The following is a 25,755-nucleotide window of genomic DNA, read 5'->3' as shown; positions in this document are numbered from 1 at the left end:
GTTTTATAACATGATTTGGTGCATTTTTATAATGCATTGTAGTCTTACATTGCAGGGGTAATGCTATTATGACCAACAATGTTCTCAAACGACAATAAATTAAATGAATTTAATGAATGGAAATTAACAGTTTGGGGTAATCACCAACAAGCACAGAGAGTGAAAATTAGGCCAAATGTAAAACATCAAGTACTCCTTTCGGAATACTGTCTTAAAAGGTCAAAGTTGATGGGTCCTTGTGGACTTCACCAAACACATTATACGATGATATTGAATAACATGCATGTGACCACACCTTCCCACACAAAGAACTTGTTGTGTTTTTTCTAGTTAGAGAGGGTTTAGTGGAAACTGAGACCCAATATCCCAGTCCGGTTTGTGCTAATGGTGAAACGAAAGAACTCTGTCCGTTCAGTCTTCCCTGTATTAATAGTCCATTATGTTGCAAGGTAACTGCTGTTTGATTTAAAGGTAGCCTGTTGACATCTGAGCAGAGGCAGTGGAGCGCACCGGTTCCCACAAAAGAGAGCCTGAGTAATGCCCCCTCGTCTCCTCTCTGCCTGGCAGAGCTCTCTGTGTCTGGTTGAAGACTTTGTTTGTGCCTGCCTGCGTATCGAGAAGCTGTCTGTCTATATTTTAAAGTGATTCTAAGTTTAACCAGTAGCCCCTAACATGCCGATTATGTGTCTTCATATCTAGAGGTTTGTACCGTACCTGGGATGTCTCATTCATAAATCACCATGATTGAAAAACAATGTTGGCTTCACACTGAGGTGGAGACATACTGTAGCATGTAGGCCTGTAACTATGTCTATCTGTCCGATAAACACTATTCTTCACTCCCTACAACCCATCCTCCTTTTCTCATTATTTTACATTTAAAGAGACAAGGAAAATGCTGTTCTGTGTCGGTGCTCCAGTAATTTGCAGCTGTGTCACCCTGTTTTGGAGCGATAGGACAGACATAATGCTCTGTGAGGCTGAAGTCATGTTGTTCCATTAAAAGGTTTATTCATGTATGCTTCATCAGCTCTGAGAGGCTGTCTGTTCCTTTTTTCTTATGGGTAAATGCATTTGAATTCATTCATAACATTTTGACTGCACCCCCATTCATTTGAACAAAACCTTCCATACATATTTATTTATCATGTCAGTGCATCTGTTTCATGCTTTTAAATTCAGGCTACTTATATATATAATATTATGAGGCATGTTATGCTTTATTGGACAGAAACATGGCAATAATTACAGTTTTTGCTGAAATGGCAGTACTATAGTTCGGACCCGAGCCCACACTGCAGCAGTACATTTGGGTAAGAGGCAGTTGGAATGCTGGACCACCCAAAGGCAACTACTTAGTTTGAGACGAGAAATGTATTGATTGGGGAATTTAGAGTCCCTCAGACATCTGACCAATTGTAGAGGGGTGGATGGGAAGATTTTAACGTCAGTCTTTTTAGGGGCGTGATTATTTATTCCTAAATGTATGTGTTGATACGTACACAACCCATAACACTTGACCCCAAAGATGTTCAAATTATCTCGGTTTCCCAACTTAGTTGTGCTGATATGTCAGGGCTTGATTGGCTGGTGCTGGCCAGTTTAATCTCTGGCCTGCAGCTGAGCTGACACACTCAGCGTTTAGTAAGCCATTTAAAATGTAATGGGGGCTTATAGAGCTGCAAAGTTGCACTTGCTCTTTGGCGTCTGACGCTGCATCTCTGCCCTGGCTACTGCCTCTCTTTTACTCCCGTGTTCTACTCACCAGACTAATACTGTAAATCACTGATGTGAACACACACCATTATCTTTCTGCAATGTGTGACAAGGTCTTTTCCATCCTCCTACCTTTTTCCATTTTTTATTTCTTATTTAACTTTTCCTCACGGCTTTAATGCTCTCATCAGAGCTTACTCAACACGGAGAGGACATCCGACTGCTTTAGTAAAGATTACAAGGCTTTTAAGTCTTGAGTGCTATGCAAACCCTGCTATCACTACTTTATACACACTCAGCCCTTCTCAAACCGCTACCTGGCTGGCTGACCCATTAACCTTGCCAATTTAGACAGTAATAACTGCATAGCTACACGGCTATGTGGGGGTTTTGCATAGTTTTCAGCTCTCACATAGTTAGGTGTTGGTCATGCTGGCACACTGTGTCCTTGGCTGAAGGGAGGAAGTTGTATGATGATAGAAGTGCCAGCTGGAGGGGCAGGCTTGCTCAGCACTGGGCTCAGAGGCTTCCTCGGACAGGGGCCTGCTCTGGGCTGGAGATGATGGAGAGGAGGGAAGCTGTGATCTAATCACATTAATGGGCTCCTCCTTGGGCAGAACATGAGGTCACTGTATATGCATTTGTCTAATATATGGCTGGGCAATATGGCCTAAACTTTATATCAGAATAAATTAGTCATTTTCTGTAATATGAAAATTCTGACAATATACAAAAAAATATTCAAGTGTAAGTTCAGCATGTTTGTAGCATTTTATAACATGCTTATTTTTTTAAACCTGCTACTTTTTGTCAAGTTCATTTGACTGTTTTCCAGGTTTATGACTTCCTGCAATTTTATTAAAAACGATATATTGTTTAGGTCTTTGCAAAATATAAAAATGTAATCATACATGTTTTTGTTTTTTTGTGTGGGTACCTTTATGTAGCTTATGCACCAGAGACCAAATTGGTTACCTGTGTTTCTCTAGCTGATATGATTTTGCTATATAAATTAAATATCATGTTATTCTACTAGGTTGGCATTTGCTGCTTTCTAGTTTACAGTTAATATGGTTGTTGAAAGCCTTTTTTTATCTACTAGAAGACAGTTCATTGGCATAATATCTTGCTAACAGCTACATAAAGCTGTAGCCTAACAAGCACACATAAGACGCACATTCCCACGTTCCAATGTTTTATTACCTAGTCAATCAAATTAAGTTTATAAAGCCCTTTTTACAGCCTGAAACCCCAAAGAGCAAGCAACAAGAGTTAATGCACAGTGGCTAGGAATAGCTCCTTAGTAGGGTCCAAACTTTGGAAGAAACTTAGAGAGGAACCACTCTCTGAGGGGTGGCCAAGTCCTCTTCTGGCTGTGCTGGGTGAAGATTATGAGAGTACATTACCTTTTGGGCCACATCAATGTTTTTCATGACCAGAAGACAAGCAGGTCAATAAATGCATGTGGACTGTGTCCAGAATCCTCAAACAGAATCCAAGTCCACAGCATAACCAATCAGGTGGGGTGTGGGCAGTGGTAGCAGGAATCATAAGGCAGCAACCTGATCCGCAACACAACCAGAAGGACTTTGGACAGGGACAGCAAGGAGTCATTAGGGCCAGGTAGTCCCGAGACATGGTCCAAGGGCTCATGTCCTCTTTAAGTGCAACAGGAAAGTTAGAGCATTCCTAAGATTCACAAAGATATATAAGCATACTTTTCAGATTTACCCTTGGCCACCGTCACATGAACTAATGCCATGTATCAGTTGGCACTAAAATGTATTTTACATCATCAGTTGTCACAAAGAGTTTACACAGATACACATCTTTAATTGTCTCATGTTTTGAGACAATTGTGACACATATGCTGCATATGTGTCACAATCTTTAACCTTGCATGTCTATCTCTTTATGTATTTTCTCTGTCTCCTACGTGATCTCTGCTGTCCCGTGTTCTCTCTTTCTGTGATCCGTGTTGACTGTCTTTTGTCTGATCTCTGTTTTGTCTTGTCTCTGTGATCTGTGTTTTCTCTGTCCCATGAGCTGTGTTGTGTCTGTGTGATCTCTAACTCCTGTGTTGTCTCTGTCCCCTGCGCATTCTTCTTTTCTCATGTGTTTTGTGTGATCTCTCTCTGTCTGTTATGTGGTCTCTGTGTTGAATCATGCAGTGAACACATCTGTCTCTCTACTGTGTTCAGACTCTGTTCTGTTTCATTACACGCCCCAGATCGGTGGATCTGTGTTTTGTGAGGATATGTGGTGCTGAGGTGAATGACAGGTAAAATCCCCTCACTGCTATACCAGCACAACATGCTGGACTCACTGGCCCTGAAAATCCTGTTCATTTCTTTCAGCATGACTTGACACCATCATCTCAGATTGTCCCTAAATAGTTAAACAGATATGATTATCATTCCTTTCACTGGGAAATTAAGTTAATTCACAGGATCCAAATAAGCTTAATAATCAATAATTATAGATTCAGTACCCAACATCTGATTTGGGCCAAACTTAATCCCACCACTGAGTAAGAAACAAGGAATCCAATACATTTGTCTAAATTCACCGACCCTACTGGGTAGTATACAGTTCCACAAGTTGTATAAAGCTTAGGCTTGGAGAGTTATTGCAGTAATTCAACCTCAGTACATTTCTTTCCCCTCATCAGAGAAATGTGTTGAGAGATTTATTGCTCAAGTTCTGAACACTGCTGTTCATGTTGTTTGGTGAGAAAAGTTTGAAGCCCCTCTTATCTTACTTCCAAAACTTAACCTTTAATGTTAGAGTAATATAATTTTCCAGTTACAAAAACAACAATTTCAACCACTCATTCACTATTTCATTGCCTTTTCTTTCTTCAGAGTATCCTCTATTGCAGTGAAGTTGCTTGATCCACAATGATACAGACAGTTGTAGTGGGTGGTGTCTTAATGGCTCAGACTGTATTCTTTTTTTATTTTAAGTTTCAGCATGAACATTATAAATATCTAATAATTATTAGATAATATCTAATAATATCTAATCATTGTCTTTATATTATTATATATAATACATATTTTAATTTTATATAAAGATATGTATTTTTTTTATTTTTCCCCCTCAAAGATGTTTGTTTTTCAATTGAATTGTTCACGTTATAGGTCTCACAAAGGTGGTAAAAGTTCTGACATGATTTATCTTTGTCTCATTCTTTTGCATCACAAGAACCTGCCATTTTAACAGGTGTGTGTAGACTTTTTATATCCACGGTATATATGGTTACTTCTTTGCATGGTAGGGTATTAACTTGCATTTGTGGATGCAGCGACAAACTTTGTTCACAGACAATGGTTTTCAGAAGTTTTCCAGAGCCCATGTAGTGATTTCCACTACAGAACCGTGTTGGTTTTTAATGCAGTGCCACCTGAGGACCCGAAGATCACAGCCATGCAATATTTTTGACCTTTTCCCTTGCATACAGAGATTTTTTTCAGTCTTTTGTTGCCTCTGTCCCAATTTTTTTTATACATGTTGCTGGCATCAAATTCAAAGTGGACATATATTTCAAGAAACAATGAAATGTCTCAGTTTCAACATTTCTAATGTTGTCTTTGTACTATTTTCTATTGAATATAGGGTTTAAATGATTTGGACATCATGGCATTCTGATTGTATTTACATTTTACTTGGTGTCCAAACTTTTTTGGAAACGGGGTTGTAAAATGACATTGGTTATATTCTGTAGGGAGGTGTGTCTTGAGGCAGTTTAAGGCTTGCACCACAAATAATGGTTTGAGTTTTTGGCAAGAAACTCTCAGATGGTACTTTCTGTGTAACAAGTTCTTTCTTTTGACCCTCTTGTGAAGGCCAGTGTTACACAGATGTTGATATGATTGCTACTGTTTCACCATTACTCCAGCCACTGAACTGAATTGTTCAGGGGACCGAATGCTTTTCCAAGGCACGGTATAGGCACAAGAGAACAATTAAAATGTTTTGAAAGGTCATTGAATTTAAGTAATGAAAATTATTTTGCTCCCTGTTAAAAAAAGGAGAACATGAAATGAAAGAACAATACTCTGGTTTCGGTTCAACCCCAGCAAACTAGAGCCAAAATAATATTGCAATATTGTAAAAACTAAACAATATACAGTCAAAAAACTTTATGACCACTTGTTGAACATAGGGAACTTATACTCTATAGGTGCTGATGGTGTGGGCTTGTTGTGAGGGGTCCGTGGATCATGGTAGATCATTTCCTGTAGACTCTTCATTGTTTTAACCAATATTTATATAAGGTTTAGTTGAAATTGGACCTTGGGTAAAGAATATTAATTAAATTTGATAAAATTTGATTAACTAAAATATTAAAACATTGAAATGTTTCAGAAATGCTTATCATATCTGTTAACTACAATACACATTTTTTATTATCTGAGGTAATGGTTGTCCAACCTTTCTCTTGTGCTTTTTGAGGTGGAACGACCCCTCTGACACTACTCTCTTTACTCTCTCACTCTCTTCCTCTTTCTGATTTCTCTATCTCGCAATCTCTTTCACCACCTCAATCTTTCCTCACACTCCCTGTCTGCCCTCTGTCCTTATCTCTCCCTCTCAGCTTCTGTTGTGCCTTGGCTCTGTAATTCCTAAGCCGTTTGCATGGCCTTGCCTCCCTACAGGGCAAAGGGATCAGCATGGATATCATCTTTTTTTTGGGGGGGGGCATGTATCATATGGATATAATCTTACCCATCAGCAGCACACTCCCTGTGGTGTGACCCAGTTAGAGTTGGACTGTTGAGGAACACTTATCTTTCTGTAGCTTTGGATAACCATGTACCTGTCTGATGTAAGATGTAGTCAAGAACGTTTCTTTTTAAGGAACAGCTTTACCTCACATTTTGGCCCTTAAGGACAATAGTGTGTGCACTGACGGAGGTCTAATATGTGGTGTTAGAATGGAGAAATCAAGTTTCAGCACCTTGTAGGGATGGAAATTAAATATGCTCCAATACCACTTCTTTAATGCTGCTACCAATTCTGGGGTATTGAACTGTGATTATCTGCCAATACCGAGTACTGATCCAATACTGCTGTTTTTTGTTTGTTGGCATGTTACCATTGCAATAATTTACATATTAATGTACTTCAAAATGTAAGCAGATACAAAGTTAAGGATCCCAATCCCAATATCAAAAAATATTTGTAAAAAGTCTCAATATGAATATTAAACATTTAAAGTGGAACTTACACCAAAACATGTTCAAAACACTATGGACACAGGGTATGGCATTTGTGGAAATTCTATAATGGGAAAGTGGATGCATATTGGACAAAAGTGAGAACTAGGGATATGACAAACTGTTTCTTTAAAAGTGAAACCAGCATTATCTAATCAGTTTTATGTTAAAAATCATAAAATTCCATGTGAATTGGCTCTTTTACCATGTTGTCAATCAATGACAATGACACTAGATGAAATTCACATTTGAGTCTCCATGTGGCACTTACCACATTTTGTCTGGTTAATCAATTTAAGGTGGAATTCAAAGAAAAGGCTACAGCACCAGACAGACAGGCTTGCTATTTAGCTATGAATCTGAATGGAGTTGGAGATTATAAAACCAGTTAAAGTCTTTATTCTGAATAAGTTAGCTGGTGTTAACTTTAGTTTGCCAGCTTAAGCCTCTCTACTCCCAACCCTCGAAACTCACAAACTGTTAGTTGTTATCAACTAACAGTTTTACAAATAGCTATTTCAAGTGAAAGAAAGTCCCAGAATGCAGACGTTGATGTTGAGTTCACAAGCAATTTCCCTCATGTTTTCGGTCTGCTTGGTCATCATCGACTCGTGTTCACTGCACATTATTAGGACTATCTGCGTGGTGGCGTCCGATCGTTACCGATTCCCGATGCTGTTGCGTCGTTAGTTCTGGGCTTCCGTAGCTCATAAGCCCTGTCAATTTGGAGTAAGCCACCGGTATTTTGATCCAGTCCCAAAAATAGATTTAGTTTTTTGGTCTGATGTGTTTGCATAACGCATTACAATGTCTGCTTTTTTTTGCCAGCTGACATTAATTACTGGGACAGTTGTGAAAACGCACGCAACGAGAGCCAGCAAGTGGTTCGTTTTTACAGCACGCGTTTCGTTTCAGTTGTACAGGGTTGTGTGTACTATAGATTTTGAGGAGCACAATATTATCTCAATACCCTTTCAATAAAGAAATAGTCTCCCTGCTTAAACAGACTATGATGAACATGCTATTTAATATACATGAATAATAAGTCAAAAGTAAATTTTAGGTTTAGGGTCAAACTTACAATTGATTTTATAGTTAGAATTGGGGTTTCTTTAAGGTCCAGGCGTTGTTGGTTAAGTTTAGGGTTAAGGTTAGGCATTACATCTAGGTAAAGTTTAGGCATAAATGTTACTTTATTGAGGTTAAGGTTAGGTTACGGTTAGGTTTAGGGTTAAGTTTAGTGCAAGGGAGCATGCAATTTCTATTTTCTGGTCCCCATGAGGGTAGCTGTACAAACTTGTGTGTGTGTGTGTGTGTGTGTGCCTGCTTGGCGAACTTGTTGCTCTCAACAACCATCAATGAGGATGGTTGTTGAGACACATTTAGGAACACACACGCACAGCATAACACCAGTGAACTGCCATTGATACTAAGCAATTGATACTGTGCCCAAACAAACACATCCAAGATAAACACACACACACACACAGACCATCCCTGTAAATGCTGTGCTGTTAAATTAGTCTGTGAGCTTTACCTGAATGATTGCTCTGCTCACCTGCCTTCCCGTCCTACCCCACAACCTGTTCAGTACTAAGACTGTATGGCCACAATGTGCTGACATTTTTGTTGTTGTTGTTGATCATATAACTTCTAAGATTAATTTGCTGATTCCTGGGTGCCAAGTTTCAGAGTTCAGTGGAACTAAATGCATATGCCTGCCTGTGGCTACGTATGTGAGTTTATTTCCTAGGGTATTATAATGCACCAAACTGTTCTTTTTAACACCAAAACTCAGAGCTATGTATTCATGGAAGTAAGGATGTCATATAACTAATATTCTGGCTCTAGTTTAGCCAGTGCTCTTATCCAGAGCAAGCTAACAGCCTGATCAGCGTATTTAATGAATGAAGGCGATTTTGATGTTGTACCAAGGCAATTCTCTTTCACTCCTCTTTGTTGTCTTTCTCCCCTTTTCTCTCTCTCTCTCTCACCCTCTAGCTGTCTTTCTTTCTGTTCTTTGTCCTCATTGCAGTTATTCATTGTTTGGTTTTTGTCCACTATGGGGGCTTGGTGCTGCGCAGTGGCCTTGTTATGTAATATTATTTGGCCCAGTAAAAAAGCACAACAGAAAGACCTCTGCCCAGAGCACATACATGTACATGCATACACACACACTTACATATTGCCACCAATTGTTGAGTGATTGACAATACTTATATTCTCTGCTTTATGTGGGAATGTGTTTTGTAAACATTTAAACATGAACGTGCTGGCTGTATGTGAGAGTGTGTTGTGTATATATTTAAACATGACTGTGCTGGCTGTATGTGAGAGTGTGTTGTGTATATATTTAAACATGGATGTGCTGGCTGTATGTGAGAGTGTGTTGTGTATATGTTTAAACATGGATGTGCTGGCTGTATGTGAGAGTGTGTTGTGTATATATTTAAACATGGATGTGCTGGCTGTATGTGAGAGTGTGTTGTGTATATGTTTAAACATGGATGTGCTGGCTGTATGTGAGAGTGTGTTGTGTATATATTTAAACATGACTGTGCTGGCTGTATGTGAGAGTGTGTTGTGTATATATTTAAACATGGATGTGCTGGCTGTATGTGAGAGTGTGTTGTGTATATGTTTAAACATGGATGTGCTGGCTGTATGTGAGAGTGTGTTGTGTATACATTTAAACATGAATGTGCTGGCTGTATGTGAGAGTGTGTTGTGTATATGTTTAAACATGGATGTGCTGGCTGTATGTGAGAGTGTGTTGTGTATATATTTAAACATGGATGTGCTGGCTGTATGTGAGAGTGTGTTGTGTATACATTTAAACATGAATGTGCTGGGTGTATGTGTGAGTGTGTTGTGTATATATTTAAACATGGATGTGCTGGCTGTATGTGAGAGTGTGTTGTGTATACATTTAAACATGAATGTGCTGGGTGTATGTGTGAGTGTGTGCAGTGGGCACACACACTGGAGGAAACCATTTTATATGGCAGTTTAATACAGGTCGTCAGACAGTAAGCCAAAGATGGCTCTATTTCATGCCTTTCACAGCCTGGGTCTTTTACCTTGACATTGCATGTCCAACTGATCCTCTTCCTCCTTGCTGCCATGCCTCACAGCCCCCTCCTGCCTGTGGCTGTACCAGAACCTGGCTGGTCCCATCACCCAGTACCTCAATAAGTGTTTTGTCAGGACGGTTTGTCAAGCCTATCTAATGCGAGTGCCTACAGGAAGGACAGTTGAGCTTCATTGCCCAGTCAGACATACAAAGTTGGTTAGTAATTGATTCGACTAATAATCAACTTTCTCTGTTTTTGTCGCTGTTTTTGTCCCTGCGTCTTCATCTGTCTCTGTGACTCGGGATCTTGTCCTTCTCTCTGTCTCTCTGTCCCTGTCTCTCTCTGTCTCTGTCTGGGTGCCTCACTGTAGGACTCAAGCAGAGATGGCCCATACGTGTCGTGGCACCATCAACCTGGCCACGGCCCACATCGACACAGAGGATGCCTGTAACATTGTCCTGAGCAGCGGCGGCCGCACCTACCACCTGAAGGCCAGCACCGAGGTGGAGCGCCAGAGATGGGTCACGGCGCTGGAGCTGGCTAAGGCCAAAGCCATACGCATGATGAACGACCAGTCTGGTAGGTACACGTGTCGTTTAACATGCTGTTGAAAGGTCAAGGGACATGGCACTGTGTGGTTAGGGGTTCAAGCCGTCACTGTGAAAGAGAGCTTGCTCTCAAGGTCTCACCAGGCCGAATAACGGTGGTGTAGATGGAGTATTAGTAGATTGGGAAAACCAATTCTGAAAGGCTTTGAGATAGTTCAAAGGAGAGTGTCAGAAGGCACGTGGGTCCTACAGGGTACATACCTCTGAAGCATCTTACTGTATGTCTTTGGGTGCACAATTCCTATCTGATGTAAAAACCGATTGCAGTGTCTTAATATCTGTTACAAAACTTTGAAAATACAGAGACTTTACACTGTAATTTGGGCTCTGGTCTTGGTCTGCACCCATGCTGCTGCATTTAGGAGGTTCTGCAGTTGACCAATGTCTTGTTGGTTAGACCAGTAGCGGGGCACTGCAATAGTAATAAAAGTAGCCTGCTAGTAATAAAAGCTAAGACTCCGAGTGAGCCTGAGATAAAAATGGCTGCACTTCGGATATTGTAGCATATATATATGCGCAGAGTGGTGTCAGAAGGAAGTGTCTGGTAATGGAGATAGTAGCAACAGCAAATATTTTTGTTGACGATAATGTATACCAAACAGCTACAAGTTGTTGTGGTGCTCTTTTGACGATCGATAGACACTAATCACAATCTGCTGCAAGTGAAGTTCCAGGAAAATGATCTCCTGGGTTAGGCTATCATTGTTAGCATGTGCTTCCTTTTTAATTATTTGGGAATACTGTTTTTAAGTTAACACAGAGTATACACTGGATTTATCGCAAAATGAAGGCAATACTTTTAAATTGTAAAAATGGAGTAAACCATTTTAGCATGTGACAAGGGTTTAATGCTGGTGTCTTACAGCCATTGGAGGAGAATTGGCACTGGCAGCCCTACAGTACATGAGCATTCATTGTTATTACACCTTAAACAAAAACGCTTCTGAAACTAAAGCCCTGTGGGGTATCCATTGTGACCACAAGGGGGCAGTGTGGCCCTCTATGTCAGGAGGTTGGAACTTGGATCTCACTAGTATGCAGCTACCATTACCGTGAGAACCAGCCGCACATTCAGACTGTTGACAAAAGATCTGTCTCCTTTCCAAAAGGACTCATTCTTGTTACTTGTGATTTCAGTATTTGGTCAAAAGACTGTGGGAAAGGCCTGGGAGGGCCTTTGTTCATCACATTTAACACTGCCTGACAGCAAATTCTGTCTGCCCTAGTCTAGTCTACTGCCTGTAGTACACCTCTCATCACTCCTTTCATATAGTCAGAATTACCTTTAATATTCTCCTTACCCAGTCACAATACCCTTTTAATGCCTTACATATCGACACAATACCCTTAATATTCCCCTCATCCAGTCACAATACCCTTAAATATCCCTCATAAAGTCACATTACTCTTTCATATTCCCCTTATCCAGTCACAATACCCTTAAATATCCCTCATAAAGTCACATAACCCTTTCATATTCCCTTTATCCAGTCACAATACCCATAAATATCCCTCATACAGTTGCAATACCTTTTAATATCACCTGTGCACCATAGCCAATCAGAGCTACAGAATGGTTATATGGAAATTATTTCATTTACCACACGTGCCATCCCAGTCGCTGTACTTTGTGATTGCAGACAGTAGCAGAAGCGTAAATATGTATAATTAGCTACAAAGAGTTTGTTAAAGCCACAAAATTCCCCTGAATGTTTTACTGTGAATATAAGTATCACATGAGTTCTAGATTTGGAAGCATATTAGTTAATTTTCCTCCCTCAGTGCACAGCAACCTAGCACACAGTACACAAGAGCTTCGACTAGCCAGTAATTAGCCAGCATTTACAAAGGGTAAGTAAATAAATCCTCCCAACTTTTTCATCTGGCTATTAAATTTCGCTAGCTACAAACATGATCACGATGTTTATGTCTGACTGGCTGAATGTTAGGGACAAAAACTGTCTGAATGGAGCCCATTTCATCAATGCCAATTAATATGCTTGACAAACTAGTGTAATGCTAACAGTGGATGACATTAAGTGTGTTCAGTATTTAGGGCATAGATATTGAAGTTTTTCATCTTTCTTTAGCTAGTTAATCAATTTAAACAGAAATTGTGCAGAATCCCTAAAGGTTTGTGCATTTCTTTCATATGGAAACCTAATTCCTATTTATTTAGGTATTCATATTTATTTGCAAACTGCATCCATAATTTCTTGAACTGCATCAATATATTCTGCCCAGAATGCTTTATTTGCCAAGGAAGTTTATCTGATTTTTAAAACATCATATATATTTGGTATATAAATATTGCTGTATTTGATATACACTGCTCAAAGAAATTAAGGGAATATGTAATCATCACAGTATAACACCAAGTCAAGTAAACTTCAGGGATATCAGTCGGTCCAGTTAAGAAGCATAAGCTATTGTGAATCAATGTCACCTGTTTTGTTGCAAATAAAAGTGACAACAGGTGCACTGGAGAGGCAAAAGCAAGGCAACCCCCAAAAAGCCAATGGTCACAGACAATTGCTCTCTCCTTATCCTTCCTGACTGATTCGTCTCTAGTTTTGCATTTTGCAAGTGTCCTTGTCACTACTGGAAGCATGAGGCAGTACCTACAGCCCATTCAGTTTGCACAGGTAGTTCAGCTCCTCCAGGATGGCACATCCACCATGCGTGCCGTCACAAGGTTTGCGGTGTCTCCCAGTACAGTCTCAAGAGCATGGAGGAGATACCAGGAGATTGGCCTTTGCACGAGGAGAGCTGGACAGGGCATCAACCCAGCAGGAGGACTGGTATCTGATCCTTTGAGCGAGGAGGAACAGGAGGAGCACTGCCAGAACCCTACAAAATGACCTCCAGCAGGCTACTGGTGTGCATGTTTCTGACCAAACTGTCAGAAACGGACTCCATGAGGGTGGGATGAGGCCCGACGTCCTCTAGTGGGACCTGTGCTCACAGCCCAGCACTGTGCAGCTCGATTGGCATTTCCCGGAGAACACCAGAATTGGCAGGTCCGCCTTTCCTCAGATGGGCACATATGACAGATGTGAAAGAGTCTGGAGACACTGTGGTGAACGTTATGCTGCCTGAAACATCATCCAGCGTGACTGGTTTGGTGGTATAAGGTCTGAGGAGGCTCATCCTTGGAGGGTTACACAGACCTCCACGTGCTAGCCAACAGTACCCTGACTGTTGTTAGGGACCGGGGTGAAATCCTCAGACCCATAGTCAGACCTTACGCTGGTGCAGTGGGCCCTGGCTTCCTCCTGGTGCAGGACAATGCCTGGCCTCATGTGGCCAGAGTGTGTAAGCAGTTTCCTGGATGATGAAGGTATTGATGCCATTGAGTGTCACTCAGGTTCCCCAGACCTGAATCCAATTGAGCACCTCTGGGATGTTATGTATCGGTGCATCCGACACCGCCAAGTGGTGACACAGTCCAGGAGCTCACTGATTCCCTGATCCAGGTCTGGGAGGAAATCCCCCAAGACACCAATCACCCTCTCATCAGGAGCCATGCCCAGAAATGTCGGGAGTGCATAAAGACACATGGGGGCCATACACACTACTGAGTCACTATGAGTTGCCGTGATGAAATTCACAGTTGGTAAAGCCTTGGATTTAAATTTTTTACTTTGATTTTCAGTGTTAGTTTGAATCGGTTCAAACTCAGTCGTTTGGTGATTTTGGTTTCCATTGACCATTTTTTATGTAATTTTGTTCTACAAACCCGATTCCAAAAAAGTTGGGACACTGTGCAAATTGTGAGTAAAAAAGGAATGGAATAATTTACAAATCTCAAACTTATATTTAATTCACAATAGAATATAGATAACATATCGAATGTTGAAAGTGAGACATTTTGTAATGTCATGCCAAATTTTGGCTCATTTTGGATTTCATGAGAGCTACACATTCCAAAAAAGTTGGGACAGGTAGCAATAAGAAGCCGGAAAAGTTAAATGTACAGTTAAGGAACAGCTGGAAGACCAATTTGCAACTTATTATGTCAATTGGTTACATGATTGGGTATAAAAAGAGCCTCTCAGAGTGGCAGTGTCTCTCAGAAGTCAAAATGGGCTGAGGATCACCAATTCCCCCAATGCTGGGGCAAAAAATAGTGGAGCAATATCAGAAAGGAGTTTCTCAGAGAAAAATTGCAAAGAGTTTGAAGTTATCATCATCTACAGTGCATAATATCATCCAAAGATTCAGAGAATCTGTAACAATCTCTGTACAAGGGTCAAGGCCGGAAAACCATACTGGATGCCTGTGATCTTCGGCCCTCAGACGGCACTGCATCACATACAGGAATGATACTGTAATGGAAATCACAACATGGGCTCAGGAATACTTCCAGAAAACATTGTTGGTGAACACAATCCACTGTGCCATTCACTGTTGTCGGCTAAAACTCTATAGGTCAAAAAATAAGCCGTATCTAAGCAGGATCCAGAAGTGCAGGCGTTTACATCTACACATCTGGAAAGGCACCATCAATGCTGACAGTTATATCCAAGTTCTAGAACAACATATGCTCCCATCCAGACGTCGTCTCTTTCAGGTAAGACCTTGCATTTTCCAACATGACAATGCCAGACCACATACTGCATCAATTACAATGTCATGGCTGCATAGAAGAAGGATCCGGGTACAGAAATGGCCAGCCTGCCATCCAGATCTTTCACCCATAGAAAACATTTGGCGCATCATAAAGAGGAAGGTGCGACAAAGAAGACCTAAGACAGTTGAGCAACTAGAAGCCTGTATTAGACAAGAATGAGACAAAATTCCTATACATAAACTTGAGCAACTTGTCTTCTCAGTTCCCAGACGTTTGCAGTCTGTTATAAAAAGAAGAGGGGATGCCACACAGTGGTAAACATGGCCTTGTCCCAACTTTTTTGAGATGTGTTGATGCCATGAAATTTAAAATCAACTTATTTTCCCCTTAAAGTGATACATTTTCTCAGTTTAAACATTTGATATGTCATCTATGTTGTATTCTGAATAAAATATTGAAATTTGAAACTTCCACATCATTGCATTCTGTTTTTATTCACAATTGTACAGTGTCCCAACTTTTTTGGAATCGGGTTTGTAAACAAATTGCACAATGTAAATGTATATTTAGTTTATCAAGACCCGATGTGTGATTTAGGTGTTCCCTTAATTTTTTGGAGCAGTTTATTTTACATATTATGGTCTTGGCTTAAAATGCGGTTCCAGTTTAGATGTATTTTAACAATTTGATTATATACAGTAAAAGATCTCAACATTGTATTTTCATTTGTGATTTGTTAAATAGGCTTACCCCTTAATTGGTGAATGTGTTTGGAATTTGCTCAAATATTCATGGGTTCAGATTGTTTACTTGATCATATTACTGTAGTCAGAATGCCCTTTAATATCCCCATATACTGGTGGAATATCCCTTTATACAGACAATCTCCCTTTAATACTTTGTTGTAGTCTATGAATCCATTAATCGTTGATCTATGATGGTGGACTGACTTGCACTAAAGCAGGCTCGACCACATCTGCGGCTACTAACAGAATTCGGTTCCTTTTTTCCACTTGATTAATCTGTAATGAGTGACAGAGCTGTTGTAGCTCTTTCTTCATTAGTGGGAGTCAGGATTGCCATGGTTGAATGGCCCTAATCCTCTGGAGGGTACAACTGGCAGTTAATGCTAATGTGCATTCAGTGTTGCGTAAGCAGCCAACAGGGGGCAGTGTTTCTCCTCATACTTCTCCAACTATATTAATTCCCCCTAGGTTTGATACCCTATAGGATTTTAATAAGAAATGGGCTATGTATAGAAATTGTGCAGTAATATTGAAAAACAGGAGGACAGTGTTAATCAGTGAGTCATAGAAAATTGTATTACTGTAAAATTCTAAATGGTATTATAATGGTATTACTTCATAATACTAAATGGAATTACAGTGGTGTTACTGAATAATACTGATTGGTATTGTAATGAGTTGAATGGTAGTTCAGTGCAGCAATTCTGTGTGGTTATTGAAACAGCTAATTCGTCGCAGTGTGCTTCCATGTCCTCGCTACTCCCTGGCCCTCCTGGGGATGACAATATGCTATGTCCATGGGTCATGGTCCTGGACACATTCTGTTAGGCTCTGGTTCTGCTATGTCCATGGGTCTGGTACTGGACACTTTCTGTTAGGCTCTGTTTCTGCTATGTCCATGGGCCTGGTCCTGGACACATTCTGTTAGGTTCTGTTTCTGCTGTGTCCATGGGTTTGGTACTGGGCACATTCTGTTTGGCTCTGGTTCTGCCATTCTGTATGTGTGTGATGAGAGCTTTTGTATGTGGTGATGTATGTGTGTGTATGATAGATTGATAGATATGTGGACCACAGGATCTCTCTGCTGAGCTCAGCTTTCTGTGTCTGCTCCCTCCCTCCCCTCCCCTCCCCTCCCCTCCCATGGCTGTCACTGCCCACCCTGCTGTTAATTTACACTCCTATTCTGTTGAGATGGGGAGAAACAACCCTCACCTCCCCCCTCTATGCACCCCCAGTCTCTGTCACACACTGTAGTTGAGTCCACAGCAGTGTCAGTTTTTCTGCTTCTCTGGGTTTCCTCTGCCCTTTCCCACCCATTGTGGAGGCTGCTGGGTGTTGCTCGTGAATGGTCCTTCTCTGTCCATGGTCCTGAAGGTGAGAAGTATCCAAGGACAGTATGGGGACTGCCCTGCTGCTTCCAGTACCCCTCCCTCACCTCTCTGTTTCTCTGTTCCCCCTCTTCCTTCACCCTCCTCACATCTGTTTGTGCCCCCTTCTTCCTCCTCACCATCCTCTCCCCCCCTCCCCACCTCTCCACCTCTCTGTTTCTCTGTCCCCCCCTCCCCACCTCCTCACCTCTCTGTTTCTCTGTCCCCCCCCCACCTCTCCACCTCTCTGTTTCTCTGTCCCCCCCCCCACCTCTCCACCTCTCTGTTTCTCTGTCCCCCCCTCCCCACCTCTCCACCTCTCTGTTTCTCTGTCCCCCCCCTCCCCACCTCTCCACCTCTCTGTTTCTCTGTCCCCCCCACCTCTCCACCTCTCTGTTTCTCTGTCCCCCCCTCCCCACCTCCTCACCTCTCTGTTTCTCTGTCCCCCCCCCCACCTCCTCACCTCTCTGTTTCTCTGTCCCCCCCCCACCTCTCCACCTCTCTGTTTCTCTGTCCCCCCCCCTCCCCACCTCTCTGTTTCTCTGTCCCCCCCCCCCCCCCCAACTCCTCACCTCTCTGTTTCTGTGTCCCCCCCCCCACCTCTCCACCTCTCTGTTTCTCTGTCCCCCCCCCACCTCTCCACCTCTCTGTTTCTCTGTCCCCCCCCTCTCCCCACCTCCCCATGGCCAACTCACTGCTTTCTTTACCCACATTGACTATCTCTCCCTGCCTCACTCACTCAGTCCCTCTGTTTCTTTTGTTTGCTCTCTCACTCCCCTCTTTGGTTCCCTCACAGTTAGCGATTTACTGTGCTTCTCACTGCGACCAGCTCAGTCCTGAATGGGATGACCTTTTTCGGCTTTTTCCAAATTCATGCTCCATGCCTCTTCCCATTCCTCACGTTCTTAAAGAATTCCTCTCTCGCAAACGAACTGGATTGAACAGGAAAAATAGCAAGAGATGCACCTTCAGACCTGTGAGTAAGTAAGTACAGCTTTATCTCCATTTATTTTAAGCACAGACACAAAGTTGTGTGTCGGTGTGTCGGTCTCAGTGCATGTGTTGAGTTAAGGTAAATATGAGCAGTGCAATTAATATTTGATCAGTATCTGTGGTTCTGTGTAGGTTGTGTAATTTTGTAGTGATTTATGTAATCTTGTGACAAACATGAACACCTGCTCTAGAAACACTTGGGGAATAGATCACATAGCCCATATGTTTTCTTTGCAGTAATCAGTTTTATTTTGTCTGTGTTGTGTGTTAACCCTTCAGTATTAGATTTGTAGGATGGCCAAAGATGCATGCAGGCTGGAAACCCCTGAGATGAGTAACTTGATAGAGGCTAGCAGTCCTGTTATACACTTACTGTATAATGGATTGTTAGGACACTTCTGTATCTCTCCTCGCTCTGGATCTCTCTTTCTCTCCCAGTCTCCTTTCCTCTGTCATTCATCCCTCTTCTCCTTTGTCTTTGTTATTCTGGGTCTGGGTCTCTCTGTGCTGTGACAGTAGCGCTGCTGTTAAACCACTCCCCCTCCCGGTCTTATTCATGTGTATGGTTCCAAGAGTGGGTGTTCAGCGTGCTGGAATACTGGCCTCTGTGTTGTCGCCTCTCTGCCTCGCCTCCACACCTCTGACCTCACCTCTGGTCACAGTCTCCCTGTTGTTTTGTTGGCATGCTGCTGTGTCCTGGGAGGGGGGACTGTGACCTGGGAGGGGGGGACTGTGACCTGGGAGGGTGTCCGTGATCTGGGAGGGTGTCCGTGATCTGGGAGGGTGTCCGTGTTCTTGGAGGGTGTCCGTGTTCTTGGAGGGTGTCTGTGTTCTGGGAGGGTGTCCGTGATCTGGGAGGGTGTCCGTGATCTGGGAGGGTGTCCGTGTTCTTGGAGGGTGTCCGTGTTCTTGGAGGGTGTCCGTGATCTTGGAGGGTGTCCGTGTTCTTGGAGGGGTGTCCCGTGATCTGGGAGGGTGTCCGTGATCTGGGAGGGTGTCCGTGTTCTGGGAGGTTGTCCGTGTTCTGGGAGGTTGTCCGTGTTCTTGGAGGGTGTCCGTGTTCTTGGAGGGTGTCCGTGTTCTTGGAGGGTGTCCGTGTTCTTGGAGGGTGTCCCGTGATCTGGGAGGGTGTCCGTGATCTGGGGAGGGTGTCCGTGATCTGGGAGGGTGTTCCGTGTTCTGGAGGTTGTCCGTGTTCTTGGAGGGTGTCCGTGATCTGCAGGGGCCGTGATCTGGAGGGGCCGTGATCTGGGTATTTAAAGCTGTGCTGTCACATATTGTGCTGTGCTGTCACATACAAACTTTCTGAACTTTCTGAACTAACACATTCCCCATATAAACAAAACTCATGGACCCACTGACATTCCACATCTACTCTCCCTCTATCTTTCCCTATCTCTCTTTCCTTCCCTTTCTCTTTTTTTCCTCTCTCTCTTGCTTTCTCCCTTCATGTCTTCATGTCTCATATATAGTATGTAGCTATTGTGGATTGAATGGTCCTTCAATATTCCCCGTAGGGGTAAGGAGCTTGAACAGTGATGCCATTTCCTCCAGGGCTGAGCTGTACTCATTTAGGCTATCTGTTCCTGTTCCATTTTATGTGTGTGTGTTCGTGTGTGTTCGTGTGTGTTCGTGTGTGTTCGTGTGTGTTCGTTCGTGTGTTCGTTCGTGTGTGTGTTCGTGTGTGTGTTCGTGTGTGTGTTTGTCTGTGTGTGTTTGTCTGTGTGTGTTTTGTCTGTGTGTGTTTTGTCTGTGTGTGTTCGTGTGTGTGTGTGTGTGTGTGTGTGTGTGTATTCCAATTGGTCAGTGTTATTCAAGTAGTGGGTGTTCTGTCTGTCAGTCTTGGTGAGTAACTCAGCTAGTCTGTGGTATAATGTACTGCATGTTAACCACTGGCCAGACTGCCCGGGAGGATGGTGTTCTCCAAGGCACAGTAACATTCCAGCAGTCACCAGGCCTGTGGGACCATGAGGCTTTCCTTTACTGGTGTTACTGGCTTCTCTACAGCCACACTGTGTCCAATGTCCATCTGCTACCGCATCAAATCCAATGGTATGCTGAATGAGGTTTTTGTGACCCAGCCAACCCACACATTCTCTATTCACATATTTGAAATACACACACACACACATACACACATACACACACAAAGATTACCTCTTGAGAAGAGGACTCTTTCTGGAAACTGGAACACAGGGAATCATTTATTTTCATCAAAGGAGTTAGTGTGAGGACAGGTACTGTAAAGCAGTGTTTTTAGGTGTCCTGGTTTTCGTCGGTCCTGTGGCGTATTGCCAAAATTAATTGCAGCCTGGCCGTTTCACACTAAAGGCTTTAATCACTGCGCATCACTGTGTCAAATCACTGTGGCCCCACTCAAATGGATGACGGAGAGGCTGCTGGGGTAGGGTGTCTGTATGAACCTCTGCATGTTTCACAGATGTAAGGTTAATGGGAAAATTACGTGATGTCATTCACCTCGTTTGGCAAGTGCATGCGGGTATGTGAAATCTCTGAGAGTTTTACAGTTTGTCTTTGTAGTAGAACTGATGTTGGCATCATGTGCTGTGACAGACTCGGCATGGAGCAGGCAGAGTAACCAGACCCAGTTGGCCCATCGGGGGGGGTGGGGGTTGGGGGGGGGGCATGGGGTGGCTGGCAGCGCTGGGAGTTACGTCTGACCGTCGATTCACTTCCCAGGGCTTCTCTCCCATGTTGTCATGACTTGGTCAGGGCTATGGCTGCATGATATGAGCACCAGATCTTTACTAGTGTTTAGTATTCTACAGACATTTTGCATCTAAGTTTGCAGCCTTACTTGGGTCTGTGTCTGTCTGTCTGTCTCAGTCCTTCTGTCTAAGTCTCAGGTCTCCGTGCCTATTTTGAGTCTTGTTATTAGTATTGTCATGTTCTGTGAGATCAGACGGATGCCTGTCCGACCATATCACATAGTTCTTTACGTTGCTCAGTGATTCTGTGTTTGGTTGGCTGGCTGGGGATTGGCTACGGGTGCTGGGCAAGGTGCCAAGGCTGGCAGACTGGGCTTGAGGGTCATGGAGGTGTTTCATACTGATGGAGGAACACTAAAGTTGCTTTAAATGGCACCCCTTTCCCTACATAGTACACAGATTTTACCAAGGCCTATAGTAGTCTAAGGAAGGGAATAGGGTGCTGCTTAGACACCGATTAAAGCATGTTGAGGTTTATTTTGAGGTCTTTTCTTCACTAGAGGGCAGACTTGGCCCAGGCTAGAGGGTGTAGCCAACGACCTAGCTGGGACATTAACACACGCAGATGCTTCAGGCTCTACCCAAATTCAGCATTAATAGAACAGTTTGTGAGAATGTTTTTCATCCCTGCATACTATTTAAACCATGTCTGGTTTGCCCATTTGCTGCCGTTTGAAATATTACATTGAAGCTGGAAAGTAAGTAGTCCACCCTTATGGGGATATGTATATAAGGCCCTTATTGATAAAAGAATGAAGATGTCTGGAAAACATTACAGAGTATGTAGCTGTTTATCGTTATTGATGAGACTAAAATCTGTGTTTAATTAATAGACAAGCTGGATTCAATATTTAATTTTAATATCCATTCTGCAATAAATTACTCTGGCTTTCTGGTCATGATGGGTTTCATATTCCCTAAGTAGTCAAATAATATTTCAACACAGTCATTTCATTATCAGAACTAATGGTGCCTTTTGAGATCCCACTTTGCTCAAGGATGTTGAAAAGTAGCATACTTGCTGGAAAGGACCACAGGAGTGTCTTATTAGCCCCTCTATAGTTGCCACTCCTTTGGGAGGCTTCTGTTTCTATCAAAGCACCTATCTGCTTTATTTGACATGAAAGTGAGGCAGGAGAGGGGAGGTTTAACTGGTGACTATTTAAGTGGGTTTACAGTTGGTGTATACAGTACATTTGCAGTTTCATTAGATTTAGATGCAGTGAGATTACAGTGAAGTCTAAAGAGGTTATTTAGGTATCAGTGTGGAAGTGGACCGGCATGCTGAGCGTTGCCATACTAGCCTCCATGAAGCAGGTGGCCAGTTGCTGAAGGCCACGACCGCCAGTCTGCCCTCTGCCTGCCGGAGGGGACTTTTTGGGACAGTTGGTGACTGGGCCATGGTGGGACGGGTCAGCGTGGATCTCTCCTGCTTGTTTCCTAGCCCTGGAGTTGTGTAGGACCTTGATGGAAAGGCAGTGGGAGCCAATAACTCTTTCTGTTGACTGTACAATGCGTTGTAAGCCCCATTGTATCGCTGGATAATTACGCTTTGCAGTGAGGAGATTTCATTTTGAGAGTCATGTCAGTTTTTGAGGGTGATGTCCGTTGCCAAATTATCAAGTTGTTCTATTTCTCTCTGCAGTGAGGGGTCACCCAGATAGAGGTCAGTCCTTAGGGAGGGGCTGGGGGAGTGAATGGCATATTTAATAATGACTACAGTCATTTTGCTGGTTTCCTTTTGGCCATTGGTGTCATTAATCCCCCAAAATATGTAAATAGTATTTCTCCAATTTGGCTGCCTCCACCATAACTGCTATCATTATTAAAATTGTTTGCTGCTCACAGGAGGTCCCATGTTCTGTGTTTCAAAACCACTGATGGACTTACATTGAGGGAAAAAAGTATTTGATCCCCTGCTGATTTGCCCACTGACAAAGAAATTATCAGTCTATAATTTGAATGGTAGGTTTATTTGAACAGTGAGAGACAGAACAATGAGGAAAAAAAATTATTGGGGTCATAGGCAGCATTACTCCTCCTCCAAACACGGCGAGTTGAGTTGATGCCAAAGAGCTCAGTTTTGGTTTCATCTGACCACAACACTCAGATGTTCATTGTCAAACTTCAGACGGGCCTGTACATGTGCTTTCTTGAGCAGGGGGCGTAGTGTGTTACCAATTGTTTTCTTGGTGACTATTGTCCCAGCTGCCTTGATATCATTGACAAGATCCTCCCATGTAGTTCTGGGCTGATTCCTCACCGTTCTCATGATCATTGCAACTCCACGAGGTGAGATCTTGTAATGGAGCCCCAGACCGAGGGAGATTGACAGTTCTTTTGTGTTTCTTCCATTTGCGAATAATCATCACCTTCTCACCAAGCTGCTTGGCGATGGTCTGGTAGCCCATTCCAAAATTGTGAAGGTCTACAATCTTGTCCCAGACATCCTTGGACAGCTCTTTGGACAGCTCTATTGGCCATGGTCGGGAGTTTGGAATCTGATCGATTGATTGCATCTTTGGACGGGTGTCTTTTACACCGGTAACAAGCTGAGATTAGGAGCACTCCCTTTAAGAGTGTGTTCCTAATCTCAGCTCGTTACATGTACAAAAGACACATGGGAGCCAGTAATCTGATTGAGAGGGGATCAAATATTTATTTCACTCATTAAAAAGCAAATACATTTCTAACGTGTTTTTCTGGATTTTTTTGTTGTCTCTCACTGTTCAAATAAACCTACCATTAAAATTATAGACTGATCATTTCTTTGTCAGTGGGTAAACGTACAAAATCAGCAGGGGATCAAATGCTTTTTCCCCTCACTGTAGCTGTTTTCTGGAATGGTCTGGTTCTTCCGGGGTTCTGAAAAGGTCTGTAGGGACCGCATATCTAGTGCCCGCTGGACTGACATGTGTTTATAGTAGGCTAACAGTAGACTAATGCAGAGTTACTACATTTATAATGAAACTTACTTTGTCATTGGGGTCTTCCTCTACGGTAGGGTTTCTGTGATGCAAGATTATTGCTACGCTAGTTATTTCCCGACGTATCGAGTCATGTACTTGTGCATGCACACAAAAACACACAGCTTATCCTCAAAAGTTACAAAATGTCAGTTATAGTGTTGCAATGTTAGACTTGATAATGAATATCTTTAACTATGGTCAAGTGTGATATTAATGGAAGAATCTGTCTCTTCCCTATCCTGTTTACAAGTAAAATATACAGTATCTCACAAAAGTAAGTACACCCCTCACATTTTGTAAATATTTGATATATTTTCACTGAACACTGAAGAAATGACACTTTGCTACAATGTGAAGTAGTGAGTGTACAGCTTGTATAACAGTGTACATTTGCTGTCCCCTCAAAATAACTCAACACACAGCCATTAATGTCTAAACCGCTGGCAACAAATGTGAGTACACCTCTAAGTGAAAATGTCCAAATTGGGCCCAAAGTGTCTATATTGTGTGTGGCCACCATTATTTTCCAGCACTGCCTTAATTCACAGGTTGCCACTGGAGACCTCTTCCACTCCTCCATGACGACAGAGCTGGTGGATGTTAGAGACCTTGCGCTCCTCCACCTTCCGTTTGAGGATGCCCCACAGATGCTCAATAGGGTTTAGGTCTGGAGACATGCTTGGTCAGTCCATCACCTTTACCCTCAGCTTCTTTAGCAAGGCAGTGGTCGTCTTGGAGGTGTGTTTGGGGTCGTTATCATGTTGGAATACTGCCCTGCGGGTATGTCCAGTGCCGGCAGCACTCATGCAGCCCCAGACCATGACACTCCCACCACCATGATGGACTGTAGGTAAAACCCACTTGTCTTTGTACCCCTCACCTGGTTGCCACCACACACGCTTGACAAAACAGAACCAAATAAGTTTATCTTGGTCTCATCAGACCACAGGACATGGTTCCCATAATCCTTGTCCATAGTCTGCTTGTCTTCAGCACACTTTGTGGGCTTTCTTGTGCATCATCTTTAGAACAGGCTTCCTTCTGGGACATCAGCCATGCAGACCAATTTGGTGCAGTGTGCAGCTTATGATCTGAGCACTGACAGGCTGACCCCCCACCCCTTCAACCTCTGCAGCAATCAATCAATCAATCAAATGTATTTATAAAGCCCTTTTTACATCAGCAGATGTCGCAAAGTGTTTTTTACAAAACACCTGGCCTTAAACCCCAAGTTGCAACAAACAGTAGTGTTGAATTACAGTGGCTAGGAAAAACTCCCTAAGAATGCCAACATTTAGGAAGAAACCTAGAGAGGACCCAGGCTCAGAGGGGTGACAAGGTTTTTTCTGGCTGTGCCAGGTGAACATATTAAGATTACAATTGTAATAATTAATAAATGCATGTGGGCTGAGTCTAGTGCTGCAGCTCAGTGTCAGGGTCTTGGCAATCTTCTTATAGCCTATGCCACCTTTTTGTAGAGCAACAATTCTTTTTTTCAGATCCTCAGAGAATTCTTTGCCATGAGGTGCCATGTTGAACTTCCAGTGACCAGTATGAGGGAGTGTGAGAGCGATAACACCACATTTAACACACCTGCTCCCCATTCACACCTGAGACCTTGTAACACTAATGTGTCACATGACACTGGGGAGGGAAAATGTCTAATTGGGCCCAATTTTCACTTAGGGGTGTACTCACTTTTGTTGCCAGCAGTTTAGACATTAATGGCTGTGTGTTGAGTTATTTTGAGGGGACAGC

General features: G+C 42.7%; 1 protein-coding gene across 5 annotated transcripts in view; it reads left to right on the top strand.

Annotated features, from left to right (window-relative positions):
* The window catches only part of si:ch211-106a19.1 (PH_OSBP_ORP4 and Oxysterol_BP domain-containing protein), a 68,159-nt gene that overhangs the window by 3,371 nt on the left and 39,033 nt on the right, over window positions 1-25,755 (top strand). For 2 of the 5 annotated variants that reach the window (XM_020052725.3, XM_020052726.3), the window contains exon 2: window positions 10,383-10,591. The exons of 1 other annotated variant lie outside the window; for it this stretch is intronic. In XM_020052725.3, coding sequence (XP_019908284.1) covers window positions 10,383-10,591 — 209 coding nt within the window. Of the gene's footprint in view, window positions 1-10,072; window positions 10,228-10,382; window positions 10,592-18,079; window positions 18,287-25,755 lie in introns of those variants that run through there. 2 more of the 5 variants (XM_020052727.3, XM_020052730.3) reach the window with 2 other exon arrangements.

Source organism: Esox lucius, chromosome 13 (assembly GCF_011004845.1).
Source record: "Esox lucius isolate fEsoLuc1 chromosome 13, fEsoLuc1.pri, whole genome shotgun sequence".
Classification (NCBI taxonomy): Eukaryota; Metazoa; Chordata; class Actinopteri; order Esociformes; family Esocidae; genus Esox; species Esox lucius.
Note: the sequence above shows the minus strand (reverse complement) of the source record. Positions and strands in the feature narration are given on the sequence as shown.